The 21,091-nt window shown below is 39.6% G+C and overlaps 1 protein-coding gene across 3 annotated transcripts in view; it reads left to right on the forward strand.

Moving 5' to 3' along the window:
* The first annotated feature begins 581 nt into the window (after nt 1-581).
* Nucleotides 582-21,091, forward strand: part of LOC124777095 (ribonuclease H2 subunit B) — a 34,572-nt gene continuing 14,062 nt past the window's right edge. For 2 of the 3 annotated variants that reach the window (XR_007015684.1, XM_047252376.1), the window contains exons 1-5: nt 582-1,184; nt 1,479-1,617; nt 1,700-1,796; nt 4,774-4,888; nt 15,260-15,430. Coding sequence is in view for 2 of the 3 variants with exons in the window: in XM_047252376.1 (XP_047108332.1) it covers nt 1,097-1,184; nt 1,479-1,617; nt 1,700-1,796; nt 4,774-4,888; nt 15,260-15,430 (610 nt within the window). In the remaining variant the exon portion in view is untranslated. The remainder of the gene's footprint in view (nt 1,185-1,478; nt 1,618-1,699; nt 1,797-4,773; nt 4,889-15,259; nt 15,431-21,091) is intronic. The other variant, XM_047252377.1, reaches the window with a different exon arrangement.

Here is a 21,091-nt window from a genome sequence, read left to right on the forward strand (position 1 = left end):
TGGGAAGTGACAATAACGTACATGAAATGCATTCCAACATGTCCTTTCGCTGTTCTGCACTACAGTAAGTGTGAGAAAGGATATCGACATACACAGTCTGAAGCATACGTAGACACAAAGTTTCCAGCACTCCTAATCATACCATTTAATTGGTCATTTTTTTCGAAACAAAGCAGTCAACGGTAGAGAGCCGATTTGCAAGCAAAACATTTCCGCTGATTTGTTGTGAACATTGAGATGTCACAATTCGCTTAAATTTTAACGAATATATTAGCTACAGCACAATAGTAGAATCCTTCCTGTGTTAGCGATAGAAATACAAACGCGACTGTTTGGTCAATTGTAAAGAAATAATGGCTTCCAAACGAGTTGACTGCAATAATAGTCGGATGTCGGTATAAAGGCTGACGTGAAAACCCTTGATTTTCCGCCTGAACCTTTCGTTTTCTTCTGCACTTCTCATTCGTATTAGTCTTGTCGAGATACTGGTATCTGATATGTGAAATGGCACTAACAACCTTTCTCTTTTTTTTTTTCCTTTTTATTTTTTTTTTACGCGTGACCCCTCCTCGCTGCACAGTAACTATTGATCACATTAGGACGCGTGTAACAACTTCAGAAAGTCGCATCTGCTAAATAACGTCGTTCAGTTATTTAAGTGCTGCTTGTGTGGTGATAAGATGAAACAAATGTTACTCTGTGTCTTACGGCTATGATTGTTTTAGAAGATTAACGTAAACGATAGCCAATAAATAAAGTGCTTGAAGTAACCTTTAATAGTTTGCCATTTATTGTCTTAAATGGACGCAGTGTAGGAAACGCAAATTTGCAATCGCTGCATGAAAGACAACAGGTTGAGTTAAAGGACTGCATGAGAGAAACATATCTCGGAATTAACACAACAATATTTGTGCGCAATGTTTTAAAACCTATACCACAAATCAACTAACGGTAGTGCTCCGAGCAAGTGACTGCGCAACGAATATTTCTTATATATTGGCTAACCTGTACCCGGGCAATGCTGTGTTTTTCGAGGTCCGCGCTGATGGCTGAATTATTTATATGAAATCAAGAATTTTATTTCGCGTAATTCATTATGCCGAGAATTAAAGCGTCACCGAAAAAATGTGTTAAGTCACCGAATCCTCAACAGCCTTCGAATACATGGGTATTGCTCCTTAAAGGTAAGTCGGACGCTGCTTATATAAATGGGAAGCTTCACGGCGTCTAGTAAACTAATTTGAAAGATTATGTCATTCTCGATTAAAATCTATAATTTTGCCAATGATGATTGTAAATATGCATTTTTGGAAGGTGCAAGAACGCTTGTGAATAGCGTTGCTTTGTTTGGCTGATGTTTAAGTATCTGTTGTTATTTTGGCGTCGGGTTGAGTCACACGAATAATAACAACATTCAGTGAAACAGCTTCTGCATTGCGAAGCATTTCGTTATGTTTGCTAATGAATCTGATTTTTAGGCGAAAATTTGGATGGGGCAGATGGGACGCCAGATATCGTACAATTAAGACATCCACTGTCTGGTGCACCGGCAATGTTTATGTTTTCACCAGGAGATGGAATGGTGCAGGAGGTTTTAACATTCTCTGAAAATAAGAGGTGAGAAGTAGCCTGGAAATAATTATTTTTGCAGCTGAAATGGAACTTTTCCTCATCCGTTTCCTTTATTTGTTAATTTCAGGTCGTGGTTTATTGAAGATTCAGTGAAATCTGATGGCAAAATGCATTTATCTACGCCAATAGACCCAATATTTCTAGTTATACCATACTTGAGAAAGGTAAGTTGGATATAAGTCAATCAAAACTGGCCACATAAAAAATTCGTTGTAGTGGTGATTCACAATTTGACCTTACTCGGTTTAAGAAATGTTAAAATTTGATTTATTAGGGGCATGGAAGTTATGGAGGGATTAGACGCTCTTCTATTACTGTTATTTTGTAGGTGCTGTGTTTTTATCTCTAGAAGTAATCTTAAAACTTGGTAGGTTTGTGTTGTAAAAAGTGATTAGGTAGGAAGGAAGACAGGATTTTTGCTTTGTTACACTGTAATTGGTGTAGTAAAGCTCAGACAAATTACTCTGCACCTTAATTGTATCAGAGATTAATTAAAAAAGTATTTATTAGCGAGACCACAAGAAGTAAACATTCAAAAATATTTGTGTTGTGCAAATGGGAACGAGAGTTGAATTATACGTAGGAAGAATGATTTGAGGATTAAAAAATTAATCATTTAGTACATAAAATATAAGGATTACGTATTTAATTTTACTCATAATGTGTACTACATTCTTGATGCACAGATTTTTAGTCCCATTTAAATAAGTTGACATGATCCCTATGAATTTAGTTTACAAGTCATAGTCATATTGCGAAGGTTGGTTACAGCTAAATTTATAATTCTTGAAATTTAATTTAATTACTAGCAGATGACACCAAGGATGAAATCAGTTATGTCATATGTATTTATACATACCCATATATGGTTTGATGACATTTGAAATAATAGTGATTGCAGGGATTTTTTGTGTGAATAATTACCAAGTGGCTCCCTTGCATTTTTCACAGATAATGTGTAAACTACTTGCTGGTGGTGATATGCCTATTACATAGTACAGATTTTCTGAGGTCTCCTTGCAGTTTTAGTTATTTATAATCACAGTTATGCAAAATATATAGCAAACATAGATCCCTGCTCATGCTGTATGCTGCAGATCAGTCATCACAACCATCCATTTTTTTGTTGTTGTAATTCATTTTGTTGACTTCCCCACCTCTAGCAGTTTCCTATCAATCAGCATGTCCCTGCGACTAAGATTTGGAGTTTTGGCACTGCCGCACTCAAATCCTTGTTTACGTCCAAGGTATCATGGATAATTACTGTTCCTGTTTTGCATGTGTATGTACAAGGTTTGCAGATCATACCTCATTCACTTGTGCTGGGCGATAAAGTTTTGTTTTGTGTGTTAAGAGAAATCTATTGGAAACACTGTCCCCAAAATACTTGCTAGATTTTTTCGATTTCAGTTGTTAAGTGAGTAAATGCTCCATTTATAGGACAACAGCAATTTCCCTCAGTCTTTGTGGACCAAATTCATACTGGCTTTCTGTTTGTGTAATCGGTCTCAGTCAGTGTCTAGACTGTTTCCAAGATTGCATTACTTTGTTCCTTTTTCTGGCAGGTAGCAAGTTGCCTTTAGCTAAAAAAGAAGAAGATTGTGGTTCTTTACTTATGAGACTTATTACATGCATGCATGCATACATACATACATACATACATACATTAATCCTTGTTCCATAAATCATGAATACGACATTTTGTAATGATGTGGTACGTGTCAGTTCAACATAAGTTTCCCTTACACCAAATAATGAAGGAAATTTTTTTTGTATTAATATCAGCACATTTCTGGCACTTTACAAGATTTTGTACTTCTAGCAATATTTTTTGTGTAAGAAAGGTGTCAGTTACTGTGGTATAAATTGCAGGGTTTGGTGTATGTCCTTGATTCTAAGGGTAGGTTAACTATCCTTAAATATTAGGGTGGGTTAACTACTTCTCATCAGACAAGAAAGTGAATGAGTTTTACCTGCTGCACATTTATATATACTGATCAGGATTTGGGTAGAAGGCCACATTACACATTTTATTTTCTAGTCTCCCAGCATATTATACGTATGTTGACAATGTAAGTGAAAGATTCATATTATGGCTCATGCTGTTTTATCTTCACCTTGCATGTCCCACATACTGTGAGGCATGATGATGTTGATTCATGTGTTTTCACTACGAGTTAACTATATCTGTTGGTCTTGAGATATGTATGCTGCCACTGACTACGTCTATACTCTTAAGTAAAATTGTAAAAAACTTCTCTAACTACTGAGATCTGATAGCTAGTGTATTTCATCTATTTTCTGAAAACTGTGCTAATTTTCATTTGTAGTCAGTAAATGGCAAATCTGACAACATATTTAATACTTCTATTCTTTTTGTTGCATTAAGAGTTGCAGATGACCTGTTAATCAAACAGCAAAAATTTTTGTTGCTTGAGAAGGTGATCTGTTGTTCAGACAGCAAGATTGTCATTGCTTGTTTGAGAAGAAATGGTATTCCTATCTTTACTTGTAAATGATTTGTCAGGCTTGAATAAGTATGGTCAAATGTTTCTGTATGTTGTAAACTGACAATAATTAACAATGGAAGATACCTTATCACATAACTCAAACAGATTTCCTTCTAATATAAGAACAATTAGCTAAGTCTGGTAATAGATTACTGAGAGCCAGTTTCATTTATCATGTACAGACTTGGTGAATGAATACTACAGAAACACAGTATATCTTTATTTAATGATCAAAAATATCCTCGCACAGCTGTGGCAACCACTGGTCACAGCATGCCAAAAGTGGCACTAGCCTCACAAATCTGCATTTCTTGTTTTTCTAGCACTCTAAGTAGGCAACAGATGGAGCACCAACCAACAACAATACAGAGAAACTACCAGTGGATGTTTCTATCATAACCATACATGAGCTGATCCTATATATCCAAACCTATGAACACAGCAATTGTGATGCAAGCTATTCTTGGGTGGTGTGAGACTTACAAAAATGTCACACAGTATGAGTCCTGCTTGAACGTGGATTTAAAGTGTTGCAAAAAACTTCTTTTGTAAGCTTTCTTTGTTTTTACTCATTGTATTTCTTTGTTTTTACATCTGTAATAGGAATTCCTATACATATGTCATGTTACAGACAAGTCATGCTGTGCCTCTGGACCAGTTATTGAAGGATGAGGACTACCCTGAGACAGAAAGACTTCTTAGGTCGACTGGCCTGAAACACTTATCTCAAGTTGCAGACAAAAAAGGTAAACGTTATCATGCGATAGGTAGTATAGTACATTGTAAATGAAATCTACGAGGGCTATCCACAAAGTACATTACGTTTTGGAATTAAAAATAAATAAAGTATTGAAAATTTTTTTATTATATACAGATGAAAGCAACACTTAAATACTACTTTTCTACATAGTTGCCATATACATTAAGGCACTTATCGTAGCGATGGACGAGCTTGGAAATTTCTTCGTCGTAAAATTCGGCTGCCTGCGCCTTCAACCACGTGGTTACCTCTTCTTGAAGCTGTGCGTCATCATCAAAACGCTGCATAACCAATCACTTCTTCATTGCTGGGAATAAGTGGAAGTCGCTCGGTGCCAGGTCGGGACTGTACGGCGGATGAGGAAACAACTCCCACTTAAAAGATTCGAGAACTTCACGAGTGGCGTTTGCTGTGTGGGCCTGGGCGTTGTCGTGAATTAGCAAGATCTTTGACCGCAACTTTCCCCTGCGCTTGTTTTGTATTGCTCTTCTGAGGTTGTGCAGAGTTTGGCAATACCTTTGAGAGTTTATTGTAGTGCCTCTTTCCAAGAAATCCACAAAAATCACACCTTTTCTGTCCCTAAAGAAGAGGTAACCACATGGTTGAAGGTGCAGGCGGCCAAATTTTACGACGAAGGAATTTCCAAGCTCGTCCATGGCTACGATAAGTGCCTTAATTTAAATGGCAACTATGTAGAAAAGTAGTATTTAAGTGTGGCTTTCATCTGTATATAATAAAAAAAATTTCCAATACTTTATTTATTTTTAATTCCAAAACGTAATGTACTTTGTGGATAGCCCTCGTATTTTAAAGTATGGAGTCAAAGGGTAAATTTCTTGGCCAGGCATTGACATATGCCATTTTTAGGTAAAAAATGCACAAAGAAATGATCTTGTATTTCTTCAGCATTCCATCTGTGAAGCGTGATTGTAGAACTGTCTATGGCTGCTGTAAACCTTTCTTTGGAGTTTGTCTCCATCTGTCAATCAAAATGAAGATTTTGTTGTTTCTCTTAAACAATTGCTGAACAAGTTGGCGCAGTGGTAAAATATTGGAGAATGACAGTTCAAATACTTTTTCATGGTTTCTCAAAAGGCAAATTCCAGGATGTTTTCTTTGAAAAGGGCATGGCTGATTTCATTACTTATGCTCCCCAATTCGAGCTGCTGCTCTGCCTTCAGTTACCTCTTTGTCATTGTGAATTATCAAAAATGCAGTGATGACTAATGATGCACAATGGCTCTGAGCACTATGGGACTTAACATCTGAGGTCATCAGTCCCCTAGAACTACTTAAACCTAACTAACCTAAGGACATCACACACATCCATGCCCAAGGCAGGATTCAAACCTGCGAATGTAGCGGTCGCCCGGTTCCAGACTGAAGTGCCTAGAACCGCTGGGCCACTTCGGCCAGCAACTAATGATGCAAACATTCTATCAGGGGTACAAACTCGCCCTTACCAGACCAGATCAGGTGATAACTGAACAGAGCTATCCCTTGACCAAAGCAAATGGTTTAAGCCTTCAATAAAATATTGTAGGGTTTCAAGCCACGTCAAGTGGTTAACTGTCCATAAGCTTTCAGCAGATATCTCCTCTCCAAGTGGTTGACTGTCGTGTGGATGCTGCTGCCATGGTCATATAGCCGTACCGTCACTGGTGCTCAGTCGGGGTCAACAAGATATATGGGCCTTGCAATGAACTTGTGACGTCAAACTAGTCAGCTTGTCCACAACAGTTGGTGAACACTCAGTTCCATGCAGAGCTGATGGAATATCAGTATTTACTTGAAAAGGTACCCACTAAAGGTCTTAATTTTGTTGTGTGATATCGAGAACTAGAGTGCATTTAAATATGCGGTCAAGAAGTATTAAACTCACTTGAAATAGTTACTCACTCCCTGCTGGAGGCAGCTGCTGGCACTTGTAAGATGTACAGTGTCTCATGCTGTGACGTGGCCTGTCTTTCTCGTGCACCTCGGCTCAGTCCTGCACCGTATGTGGTAATGTAAAAAGCTTCCAAAATGTAAGTTGTGTTACCCAGACTGTAAGTTGTTACCCAGATTTGGGCAATAAAACTTCTGTTTTCGAAGCTTTTTTACATTGATATAGAAATCGCTTTCCTTCTGACAAAGTCAGGTAATTAGATATTGTTAATATTTTGGTGGTGTGACCGATGCACCTGCTTCAATTTCCCATTCGCAGGATCGCAGGCTGTACTTGGCTGTAATGTACCAACTTCGTTTAGAGTGTTGTCCAATATTTTGATCTCTGTTGCTTTATTTATTATGCTGTCCCAGAAGTCGTTGGTCTGTTTTATAATAGAAGTCTCATCAAATGCAATTTGATATTCATTTTGCAGTGCATGTTCTACTACAGCTGATTTTTTTGGGATAGCATAGACAGAAACACTTTCCATGTTGTATGTGGTGCTGTTCTGTAGTGCAGACAGTCTGACCGACATAAAACTGCTGACACCCACCTGGTATTTTGTATATTCCAGGTATTCTGAGGCCTACATCATCTTTCTTAGACTTCAGTAGTTGCTGAATCTTTGCTGGGGGCCTGAAGACTGTCAATTTTATGTCTCTTCAGGGGCTGGCTAATCTTCCCTGTTATTGTGCCACAAGATGGTAAAAATGCAATCTTCTTCGCATTTTCTTTCGGGACCTTCTGCTTTCATGGCTTGGATGAAACTGCTTGCAAAATTTGTCTGTTGTTTTAACTATTTTCCATGGAAACTTTACAGAAGTCGGACTGATGACCATAGATGTTAAGTCCCATAGTGCTCAGAGCCATTTTACAGAAGTCGCCCAGTTCCCTCAGCATGTTTTCAGCATCTGAGATGGTTTCAGCTCAATGTACCAAGGTCCTTAGAACAGGCAATTTCTGTGCTGGTTGGTGGTAGCTGGAGGCGAGCAGATACCAATCCGTGTGGATGGGCTTGTAGTAAATGCTGTGACTGAGACACACTTTCGGTTTATGGCAGACAAGGATATCCGGGAATGGCAATTTACGATCCTTCTCTAGTTGCATTGTGTACTTTATGTGGTCATGGAAGTTGTTTATGTGTTCCAGGAACCCTTACAGCTTTTCATGTCCGTGGGACCTTACGACAAAGGTCCTGTCAACATAGTGATGAAAACAACTAGGCTGTGCAGGAGCTGTGTTGAAGGTGATATCCTCAAAGTTCTCCATAAAGAGGTTGGCTACGACTGGAGCTAATGGGCTCTCCATTGTAACGCTGTCCATCTGGTTGAAATATTCTCCACGTTGCACACTGCGCATCATATAAATAGTATGGAGGACTTCATGGATCAAATTAACTGTTGACGACTTGGTGAATGAGATGTTATAGTTAATTCTTTTGTAGTTTTCCTATGTGTGTGCCCATCACAGACTCTACAGTCTTGCTGTTCCAGCTCTGTGACATCACCATCGTGGATTTACTTGAACATTCCCTGACATCATGATATTTTTTACATGGTGGTGAATATTGCAACCAGATGGACAGCATCATGATGGAGAGCGCATTAGCTCCAGTTGTAGCCAACCTCTTTATGGAGCTTTTAGAGGACATCGAATTGGAAATGACTCCTGAGAAGCCTAGTTGTTTTTATCACTATATAGAAATATCTTCAACATATGGCCTCATTGACATGAAAATCTGGAATAGTTCCTAGAACACATCATTGACAACCACAACCCCATAAAGTTCATGATGGAACACTTGGAGAAATGACTTTACATTTCATATATGTTATTTAACCAGAAAAGATGCCATAGCTGACTTGCAAAAATTAGAAAAAGATACTTCGTGCCATAACACTGGCTTAAGAAAATAGAAAACATTGAAAAATGAAACCATTTAACAGCAGTAAGTGTGTTGTAGGATAAGTGAATCAATACGAGCTTGCAGTCAGGTCAGTACTGCTACCGAATGGGCAGAGCAGTGCTTGTTGATTATGCTTATGCAGGCACTATTAATCTTTTCCACCCACACGTAATAAATCACACGATTCACCCAACTGTTGCTGTCTTGTTTGTTCATGTAAGAGAGTATTTCTGCTGGCTGTATGCTTTCCAAGAGGCTTTGTTTGGGCACACCATTGTAACTACGAGCTGGGGTGTTATTTTTACTTAAATATTAATTGAACAAATGAATAACTCTCTTCATAAGGTTTCCAACCAATACTTAAAAAAGTAATCATATTATTTCTACACTGTAATGAATTAATCCTTAATTTTTGTTGAGAATTATGAGTTAAAGCTGCCCCATCACTTTCTGTGGCAGTTTCATGAAGCTCCTGACATGATGGAAAACCAGTAGACTGTCTCCACAGTAGAATCAATAAAATTCCATCTACCACAAAGTAATGACTTTACTCAGCTTAAAGCAATAAATACTTTGTGCATCCACACACAATTGTAGTGGTTTGTGAGCAGCGGCACACGCTGGAGGCAATGTGGGGTTGTGAATTGGGAGGGACGACAGGATGGAGGAAGAGGAATTGTTGAGTAGAGGATGTGGGGACAGTGGGTTACTCAGGAAGGATCCACACCAACAGTGTTGTGATGAGTCACAGTGACTAACTGACAGAAGGTTTCAGCCAGCTGTCTGACTCCCCCACCCACAAGCCCTGCCATAGTGATCCCATACCGGAAGTCTAACGTAACCTCAGTCCCTACTGAAATCCATAGGCCCTTCCCAGAAACCCTCACGAACGTTGATCTTCCTCCTCACTTCAACAGCACCCCACACACCCATAGTGTGCATGCTCCCCATAATCCACAAAACCAACTGAAAGAATTTCTGCTTTTGTCGACTGCAACAGCTCCAGCAAATTGCATGAAACCCTGTCTCCCACATCAAAGATAATAACCGCCTCCTTCACTGGCTTTCCACCCTCCCCACTCACTTACTTCCTCTATCCCTACTCATCACTGTTGATGCCACCCCCCTGTACACCAACATACCTCATGCCCAGTGCCATGCCACTATCGAACACTAAGACTCCCAGTGTCCTTCAAACTCCAAACCCACCACCTCGTTCCTAATACCAATTATGTCCTGACCCACAGTTACTTTCCCTTCGATGGGAAGGTTTACGGACAGAGCTGTGGCATAGCCATGGGCATCTGCATGGCACCCTGCTATGCTAACCTGTTTATGGATCATCCAGAGGAAACCTTCCTAGCCTCTTGAAACTCTGTTTTATGTTCATTGATGATACCTTCATGACCTGGACTCAGTGCCAAGACACCTTACCCACACTCCTTCACAACCTTGACACTTTTTCTCCCATATACTTCAGCTAGTCCACCTGTACCCAATGTGCCATGTACCTGGACATTGACCTCCATCTCTCTGATGGCTCCATCCACACCTCTTTTGATGGCTCCATCCACACCACTTTTGATGGCTCCATCCACACTTCTTTCGATGGCTCCATCCACACCTCTTTCCACATTGAACCCACTAACCACCAACAGTTCTTGCACTTCAACAGTAGCAATCTCCTCCACACCAAAAGATTCCTCTCATACAGCCTAGCCACCAATGGATGAAATATCTGCAGTGACAAGAACTTCCTTGCCCGGTATGCTGAAGGACTCACAAAGCCCTTTGCAGACAGGCAATACCCTCCAAATCTAGACCACAAACAGATATGCTATGCTATCCCCTATCATCCCACCACCCTTCAAGAATCAGCTACAAAGGAGAACCCCCTCCCCTCTTCATCCAGTATCATCCCAGATTGGAACAACTTCGCAATATCCTTCACAAGGGCTTTGTCTCTCATCGTGCCCTTCAAATGAGATATATCCTACCCAGGATCTTCCTGCCTCTACTAAAGTGGTGTTCAGTTGTCCACCCTACCTACATAACATCCTAGTCCATTCCTATGCCACTCCCACTTCCTGTGGGAAACCAAGATGCAAGACCTGCCCAATCCACCCACCAAGCTCCTCATACTCCAGCCCCATCACAGGCTTCTCCTATGCCATCAGAGGCCAGGCCACCTGTGAAAGCAGCCATGTCATATGACAGATCTGCCGCAAACACTGGATAGCCTTCTGTATTGGTATGACTACCAGCCCACTGCCCACCAGGATGAATGGCCACTGGCAGTTTGTTGTCAAGAACAGAGTGGACCATCATGTGGAGCTTTGCCTTCACCACCAGTTTCTTTGAACTGTGCAGATGGGCATCATCCTTACAACACAGCCTCTGCTCCTGTAATCGTCTTGGCCTCAATTGCAGGTAACCCACTGTCCCTGCACCCTCTACCCAACAGGTTCCCCTTCTTCCACCCTGTCACCCCCTCCCAGTTCACGTCCTCATAGTGCCTGAAGTAGGTGCTACTTCTCACTGACTGCTATAATCATGCCACATGCCAGCCCATGTACTTGCTACCCCTCCCTCTCACATCCTTAGCTGGCAAAAAAGACCTCCCTTCGAGCTGCTACCCACCCCCTCCCAGTCCCTCTCCTTGCCTCCTGCCTCCCTCTCCCTCCACCCACCCCACCAGACACTACCCCCACCACAACCAGTCCATCAAATGATAAATCCAGAAGCTACCTAATTTCCTTTCTTTTGTGTGTGTCTTTTGACAACTCAACACTTTTGCTTTTCAGTGAGTGGTCTGCTTCAACCCTAAAGTATTTACATTCTGTAAGGACTTACCTACACCATCTGTGTCTTTTACTATTATGAATTCCCTCTTGATGATTCTCTTAACATCTTCATGAGACTCTCTTCTTGTCTTTGACACCTTTCATGAAGTCATCTAATATTCAAGCTGAGGCTCCACATTATTTCGCCACTTTTGATTTGTTACAGATATTTGCAATATCTTTTCACCTATATGGACTGTAAGCAGGGACTTGTGAATCAAGACTAACACGTTTTCTGGTGCAGCCACTTTCCATAGGACAGGCCAACACGTTTTTGAAATGTTATTAATCACACAGATACAGGCAGCATTGAATAAACAGATTTTTCTGCTATTATTATGACTGTTAGAATGGTGTGCCACAAAGATTGGAAAAGAGCACAGATAGTCCCAGTCTTCAAGAAGGGTCGTCGAGCAGATGCGCAAAACTATAGACCTATATCTCTGACGTCGATATCTTGTAGAATTTTAGAACATGTTTTTTGCTCACGTATCATGTCATTTCTGGAAACCCAGAATCTACTATGTAGGAATCAACATGGATTCCAGAAACAGCGATCGTGTGAGACCCAACTCGCTTTATTTGTTCATGAGACCCAGAAAATATTAGATACAGGCTCCCAGGTAGATGCTATTTTTCTTGACTTCCGGAAGGCGTTCGATACAGTTCCGCACTGTCGCCTGATAAACAAAGTAAGAGCCTACGGAATATCAGACCGGCTGTGTGGCTGGATGGAAGAGTTTTTAGCAAACAGAACACAGCATGTTGTTATCAATGGAGAGACGTCTACAGACGTTAAAGTAACCTCTGGCGTGCCACAGGGGAGTGTTAAGGGACCATTGCTTTTCACAATATATATAAATGACCTAGTAGATAGTGTCGGAAGTTCCATGCGGCTTTTCGCGGATGATGCTGTAGTATACAGAGAAGTTAGAGCATTAGAAAATTGTAGCGAAATGCAGGAAGATCTGCAGCGGATAGGCACTTGGTGCAGGGAGTGGCAACTGACCCTTAACATAGACAAATGTAATGTATTGCGAATACATAGAAAGAAGGATCCTTTATTGTATGATTATATGATAGCGGAACAAACATTGGTAGCAGTTACTTCTGTAAAATATCTGGGAGTATGCGTGCGGAACGATTTGAAGTGGAATGATCATATAAAATTAATTGTTGGTAAGGCGGGTACCAGGTTGAGATTCATTGGAAGAGTGCTTAGAAAATGTAGTCCATCAACAAAGGAGGTGGCTTACAAAACACTCGTTCAACCTATACTTGAGTATTGCTCATCAGTGTGGGATCCGTACCAGATCGGTTTGACGGAGGAGATAGAGAAGATCCAAAGAAGAGCGGCGCGTTTCGTCACAGGGTTATTTGGTAACCGTGATAGCGTTACGGAGATGTTTAATAAACTCAAGTGGCAGACTCTGCAAGAGAGGCGCTCTGCATTGCGGTGTAGCTTGCTCGCCAGGTTTCGAGAGGGTGCGTTTTTGGATGAGGTATCGAATATATTGCTTCCCCCTACTTATACCTCCCGAGGAGATCACGAATGTAAAATTAGAGAGATTAGAGCGCGCACGGAGGCTTTCAGAGTCGTTCTTTCCGCGAACCATACGCGACTGGAACAGGAAAGGGAGGTAATGACAGTGGCACGTAAAGCGCCCTCCGCCACACACCGTTGGGTGGCTTGCGGAGTATCGATGTAGATGTAGAGGTTTACTTGTCTTCATTCTATATAAAAAATTGGGAATTAGGGTTTATGTAATGCTACTTACGGGTCACTTGATTGGATGATATTGGCTTTAACTCGGAAAAATGCATTAAAACTGCTCATCCAAAGAGGATTATTGCTTATTTCCCTGGCCCTTATATGGTTTACATGAATCATTCAGTGCCAGTGTCAACATGTCTTTGTACTGATAAATCATTACCAACACCTACACAACTTTTTCTGTCAACAAGTTTTATCAAAGTGAGAAGATTCTTACACTAAATATTTGTTGTTGTTATTTTCATCTTGGAATTCATAGTACAACATTTTGATGGAATGAATTTCTTTTTTAAAAAAGATTTTGGTGTGCAGTGATTTATTTTATACACAGCTGTTGCCATGAGTTTAATTTTTTATTAGCTGCAAATATATGATGAGAATTGAATATTCCTCACACTTAAGCAGATCTGCTATATAAAGTTCACTAATGGTTACAGGAATGACAGTTTTGTCTGTGAAAATTGGACAGAACATACAACACACTTTACTAACTTTACAGTAGTAACTTTCTTTCTTTTATGTTGAAATGAAAAATATTTTTGGTTAGGGATTGATAGAACAGTACAGTTTTCAGTGAGACATAGTTGCAGCTCCTTAGAATAAAACTTTTTTTGAGTATACAGGCTTCCTGCATGTTTGATTTATAAGTAATTACACAAACAGTACGTTTAGAAGACGTTTGTTCTTGGGGTGGTATATAAATGTGGTTGTCTGCATGCTGTTAGTAATCTTTTAAATCTGAGCTGTAAGAGTGGGAAAATGGTGTACATTGAAGTTCTGTTAGATAATATGCTTAAATAATGAGCTCCACCCACTATTGTTGTCCATAAGATACTTGTGCTTTTTAGAATGGATTGAAAAATAGCTGCTGCATATATGTAGTTTCTTATGATTTCATCTTCAATTGACTTGAGTCAGTTATTTTATTTTCAGTTGCTTGAACTCTGTGTACTTGCTGCTGTTTCCTAACAATGTGAAAATCAATCTGGCCAAATTATGGGTTAACTCTTTCTAAGTTGTGTCATTCCAGTTTCATTCACAATATGTGTAAGTTACTTACTGCATAACGTGTGTAACATATTTGATTGTTCACGCAATATCGCCATAGATAAGTGTTCCTAGGTACCGGAGATCCCTTTTAAGGCAACCAGGGATATATTTGAAATACAGCAACAAATGCAGTGGAGTTCAACAACCACAGCATAACACAGCAGCTGCTTAGTCTTACATAACTTCACTTCTAGACATAACCAAACACATTTATTTACTAGACTAATTACTGCTCACTCATTATTGATCGTAATTTTGTGATCATAGTTTCACAGCAGTGAATTTATGGCCTATTTTTATTTTGAAAAGTTTTCCGTGATTCGAAATCCCTTACAGGGCCTAGATTTTGATTTTTTTCAACCCTGCATATTACAATACTGGCAGGTTTTGTGTGAAAGTTGAAATATTTTGGAATGTTAGTCTGAAGCAGCACTGTTCATGTTTCCCATGTTTTCTTTAATTATTACTAATGGTAGAGGTGTAATTTATGTACGGTGTTTATCTTATTGTTAAGCTGCTACTGTAGTTATTACTTAATGGTTTTGTTGATTGAATGACACAAACATCCTGTAAGGCATGGATCTAACAATTACTGTTTGAAAACAGACATAAAATTGAGTCTTTTAAAGAACATTGCTGTTACAGCATATTTTTGTTATGTTTGTACAAGCTATTATTCATACAAGTGTTTGTTACTTGGTTGATGGTAGTAATAAATTTGAAGATACTGAGTACAATATATAACAACAAATTTTCCAAGTTTTCGTGTTGATTGTGAGTAATTTTTATTTCATGTGTGTGTTTCTCTTTTCCTGAAGGGAGTTAAAAATGTATGAAAATTTCCTTCCCATTAGGGGATGAGGAGCTAAATGCCTACAAGTACAATGAAGAGAAAGCTCTCAATTGGCTGCAACGTAAGACAGAACGTGTGGCAGAAGTTCTGAAGCAGAAAGGTGTTCAAGTGAATAATGTTGCAACAGCTGCCACCTTTGTTAAAAGTGGAAAAACCGAGTCGGATGACCCTGGTAAGAACTTCAAAGATTTTATGGTGTAAGTAGAATAATTTATTATATGAAATCGGTACCAATAATAAAACTGTCTGTCTGAACACGGTAATCTCCAAAAATATTGGATGAATTTTTGTAGGGTCTTTATAGGAAACTTGAGTGTAGCTTTGGCAACATATAGGGTTTATTTCATCAAAATCAGATCACAGAGAGAGTGGAAAAAAATTGTAATTTAAAGTTTTATCTAAAGTCATCTGCTCGGCTTAGTAGTTCGGATGTTTAATCATCATGGTGTTGTACTCCAAAGAACCAATAGGTGGCGCTATGGGTTTTGCAGTACTGCAAAGAACCAATAGGTGACAATGTTAGTTTTTTTGACTCGTGATAGATGTATTTTTGGAGGTGTACATGAGTGACAGAACTAAGTGCCACAATCTTATTTTTACAAATACAAACTAACATGGAATTTACTTGGCTAGGATATATGGATTTACTGATTTTGCTTTGTGTGTTAAAAACTTAATGACATCGCTTTGCTTTTTTCAATAGGTTGAATTACATTCTTTGCTAGGAAAAAGAGTTATTAAGATTGCTTTATGATTTGCGTGCCTACTCATTGCATTTTGATTTCATTTTGTTTATGAATAAAAAATGCCTAGAAAATGGTCAGATCTTTCTGAGTACACCAGAATAGCTGAAAGACTTAGGACTATGCGGTCTCAAGACTCGACTGAAGATCGTGAGAGATCATTAGCTTTTAAGAGGTTCTTTGGGAACGCCTTTTGAAAGTGAGGAGTGGCATAAATCTGATCAAGAGTGTCGTGCTTTGTCTCACTCCTCAGAACCCATCACCCTTAGGGACTTAAAGGTATTTGCCTCCAACATGATGTGATAAAAGTAGAAATTTTGACAAAAATGGCATGGATGAGCGAGATATATATACCGTATCCCATTTATTCCTAACAATTTACCATTTTGTTTGAAACGTGTGAAATTCCCAATGAGCTAATGACCACAAAGTTAGTACAAATTTGTAAGTTTGTCTTTTTCATAAGTTGTGAATGTTGATTTTCAGTGCACTGTCAGTGTCTGCTCTGAACAGTATACTCTGTTTGCGTGAGTAGATCACGTTTGGGAAAACAAATGAAATCATGAAAACCGTAGTTCGGCATAAACATACGTCGTTTCTGTCATGTTTACTAGACTCGTTTACTTACCGTAAATGTCCTACGTTTGCTAGTTCCCCAGCATCGCCGTTATCTGCTGGCTGATTTCTCCACTTTATTATTGCTTTCTATTTTTCATGATTTCTTATGTCTTTTAACCCACATTATTGTATTTTTGATCTCCCTGAGAACTTCCCAGCGTTTCTGCAAGGTGGTAGCATGGAAATTTAAGGATAATTTATTAGCGCTCTTTGCCTTCGTCTTGTGTTGTAATATGAAAAGAAAGAGTAAGGTTTCAGGTTGACACAAGGAAGTTTTTAGCTTTAGATATACACATCAACAAGATGTTGAACATTGCATCATGACTTTTGAATGTGCATCCACTTGTGCTCACATAAGCGCCACCACTCCCCCCCCCCCCCCCCCCCCTTTCTCTCCATGCGTGTGCACGCGTGACACACACACACACACACACACACACACACATTAAAATTGATCGACTTAATGCCAAGGATGAGCAATTTATTACAGTCACATTTGCGCACTCTGCCAAAAGGGATAAGTGACAGAGCTCTTGCACAGCCTTGAAACAAAATGCAGAAATTTTTTTGAGCATTGGAACAGATGAAAGTATATACAGGGAGTACATAAAGTCCAGGAACACTTTCAATTATTTGTTGCACAAGAACTAAATATTGTACAGATGTCATACGCATTGCATTTTGAAGAGAAACTCCGAAACGTTTTTTACAAACATTCGATATGCAAACCATGAGTGACCCGGCAGATGTCAAAATGGTTATCGAATTCTTGCCATACCTGTCCCAGCTTGGCATCGTCGACTGTGGCAGTCGCTTCCCGCATTCTCTCCTGGAGCTCTGCTACATCACATGGTAGAGACAGTACATACATCAGATCTTCAATGTGTCCCCACAGAAGAAAGTCACATGGTGTGAGATCTGCTGATCAAGGAGGCCATTTCGTGAAACAGCTGTCCCCTTCGTAGGATGGCCGATCCATCGATGTGGCAGCTCTGTGTTCAGGTGCTCATGAAGTTCATGATGAAAATGAGATGGACCCTATCCTGCTGAAAGATGAATGGAGAGTCTGATTGCATTTGAGGCATCAGCCATTGCTGCGACATGTCCTAGTAGGAATATCAAGTGACAGTGCTCTCGGCGAAGAAGAATGGTCCGTACAGTTTTCGATGTGACAAGGCACAAAAAACATTTACCTTTGGGGAATCACGCTCAAATTCATTGCATTTGTGTGGATGCTTTGTACCCCAGATTCGATAATTATGCTTGTTCACTTTCCCATAAGTGTGAAACATGGCTTCGTCACTAAAAATTAAGTGCTCAACAATGCCATCCCCATACTTATTCAATTGTTGCAACTGTGAACAGAACTCAAAAACGCTTGTCTTTGTCATTGTCATTGAGCTTCTGCATTAACTCCAATTTGAATGGTTTCATAGGCAGCTTCTGTCACAGGTCTTTCCACACTGTCATTGGAACCATTTTGAGGTCAAGGGATGCACGATGCACCAATTTCTTTGGAATCCTTATGAATGTCTCTCGTACGCGCTCCATATTCATTTCACTCACATTGGGACGTCTGCTTCTCTTTGCTGGGTACAAGCAACCCGTTGTAACAAATTTCTTGTGCCAGTGGTAAATGGCCCTCCTTGTTGGTGGCATCTTACCATACTTGGTTCTTAACATCCATGGAACGGCTGTAGCACACTTGTTTTTGTTGAACTCCAAACACAGAAAGCTCACTCCGCACCTGAACTTTCATCGTTTGTGACTAGTGCTGAATATCGGCAAATTACCAAACTACGCTGTGGTGGTATACATGGAAAAAAAAGAACTCTCTCTTCAAAATGACATATGTATGATATCTGTACAATGTTTGGTTCTTGTGCAATAAATAATTGAAAGTGTTCCTGGACTTTATGTACTCCCTGTATATGTAGACCTACGTGTATCCTATTCTGATGGCAACCATCACTAGTGCTGGCAACATATCACTAATAGCAGTAGTTTGTTAAGTGCACATATTTGCAGCATAGGTATAATTTTTTGTAGCCAGACCCCTCTATATTACATTTTCCAGTGGAGCAAAAGCCTATGTCTGCTCATCCAGTGCTACTGAGTTCATCAATTGTGATCAAAAAGTTACAGGCTGAAACACAGTTTTGTACTAATATATCACAATAAATAGTGTCAGAAGCATCCTTTTTAAGTGTTTTTTGAGGTTGTGTGTGTGTGTGTCTCTAAAATCGAAAGCCGTTTAGCATCTACTGCTGGATAAAAGTCTCCTCCACACTTCTTCATGGAATACAGTTTTCAACTACAAGGGGCATTTGAAAAGTCTGTGCAAAGTCTGAGAGATGGCACCATTGGCGCGTATCGAGGTCATGTTTAGTTAGTAGCATCTTTGGAAAGAACAGACACCAAGTTTCGGCCATATTGGTGTATTTCTTGGCATTCGTGTGAAGCATGGAGGTCGAGTGATTATCAAAAAATGGACCAAAAAAAAAAATTTGTGTGGTGATTACTTTATGAAAGGCAAAACTCCTCAGGAGACTAAAGAGAAGCTTGACAAGCATTACGGTGACTCCGCACCTTCGATTAGAACAGGTTATAAGTGGTTTCAAAATTTTCAGAGTGGCTATATGGGCACAAGTGATGCTGAATGTTCTGGACGTCCTGTGGAGGTTAAGACTCCAGAAGTCATTGATAAAATCCATGACATGGTGATGGATGACAGAATAGTTAAGGTGCGTGAGATTGCTAGTGCTGTGGGTATCTCGAATGAATGGGTACATAATATTTTGCATAAATATTTGGACATGAGTAAGCTATCCACAAGATGGGTTCCATGAGTGCTCACACTTGACCAAAAACGGAATTGTGCGAAGTGTTGCAAGGATGGTTTGCAGCTGTTCAGGAAGAATCCACTGTTCAGGAAGAATCCACAGGACTTTAAGCATCGTTTCGTCACTGTGGATGAAACATGGATACATTACTCCTGAGACCAAACAACAATCTAAACAATGGGTTACCAAGGGAGAATCTGCACAAAAAAAAGCGAAGACCATTCCTTCAGCCGGAAAGGTTATGGCGAGTGTCTTTTTGGGATTCGCAAGGGATAATCCTCATCTACTATCTGGAAAAGGGTAAAACTATTACGGTTGCGTATTATTCATAATTATTGGATCGTTTGAAAACTGAGCTGCAAGAAAAATGCCGGCGATTGGGCCGCAAAAAAGTCCTTTTCCATCACGACAATGCACCAGCACAAACCTCAGCAGTTGTGGTCACAAAATTAATGGAAATAGGATTCCAACTCATTTCACATCACCCCTATTCTCCAGACTTGGCTCCCTCAGACTGCTATTTGTTCCCCAATTTGAAGAAATGGCTGGCGGGACAAAGATTTTATTCAAACGAGGAGGTGATTGCAGCAACTAAGCTATTTTGCTGACTTGGACAATTCCTATTATTTGGAAGGGATCAACTAATTAGAACAGTGTTGGACGAAGTGTATAAGTCTAAAAGGAGACTATGTCGAAAAATAAAAAAGGTTTACCCCAAACACGTAAGTAGTTTTTATTTTTGCATGGAGTTTTCAAACACCCCTCGTAATTGTATCATGCTGTTGCAGCATGTTTTCTTATGGTATACACCCACCTTCTGTTATGTCATAATCTCAATCTTTTCTTGTCTTTTGGAACCCACTAAAGAACTTCGTCCAGCTACCATCCATTTGCCTGGCTAGATGTCCTACCTACTTCCAGTTCATTATCATAACACTTGTAATTACATTTTCCAATGAAATATGAAGAATTATTCTGACCAGATTACATGTTGTGTTTTTGAATGCAACAAATGCAGATAAAAACTAGTTCCATATTGGTTGCATCAGCCATTAAGTTTATTATGCAATAGTTCTCACACTTATTGCTCTTACACTCTTCAGGATTGCATGGATGTTTTTTCAAAAATCTGGTGGTAAGTCACCAGTCTCATAGATTCTACACACAGACTTGAATAGTCACTTGGTTGTCACTTGCCCCAGTGATTTCATAAATTCTGATGGAATTTTATCTATCCCTACTGTCATATTTAATCACAAGCCTTCCGAAGCTCTATTAAATTCTGACTCTAATACTGGGTCCTCTACGTTTTCGGTATCACCTCCTATTTCTTTCTCTGTCATGTCTTTGGGCCTGTCTTCTCCTTTGTAGAGGCCTTTAATGTACTCTCTCTTCTGCACTTAACAATGGAATTCCCATTGATTTTTTTTAACATTGCTGCCCTTGCTTTTTTCACCAAAGGTTGTTTTGACATTTCTGTATGCTGGACCTGTCTTTTAGTGTCTGTTTCTTTTACAGTTTCTTCTGCTTTTCTGCTACCATTTCATCTTAGCTCTCCTGTACTCCCTGTTTATTTCATTCCTAAGTGATGTATCTTTTTGTGTTACTGAGTTTTTTTGAACAGTTTCG

This window comes from Schistocerca piceifrons, chromosome 2, assembly GCF_021461385.2.
Source record: "Schistocerca piceifrons isolate TAMUIC-IGC-003096 chromosome 2, iqSchPice1.1, whole genome shotgun sequence".
Lineage (NCBI taxonomy): Eukaryota > Metazoa > Arthropoda > Insecta > Orthoptera > Acrididae > Schistocerca > Schistocerca piceifrons.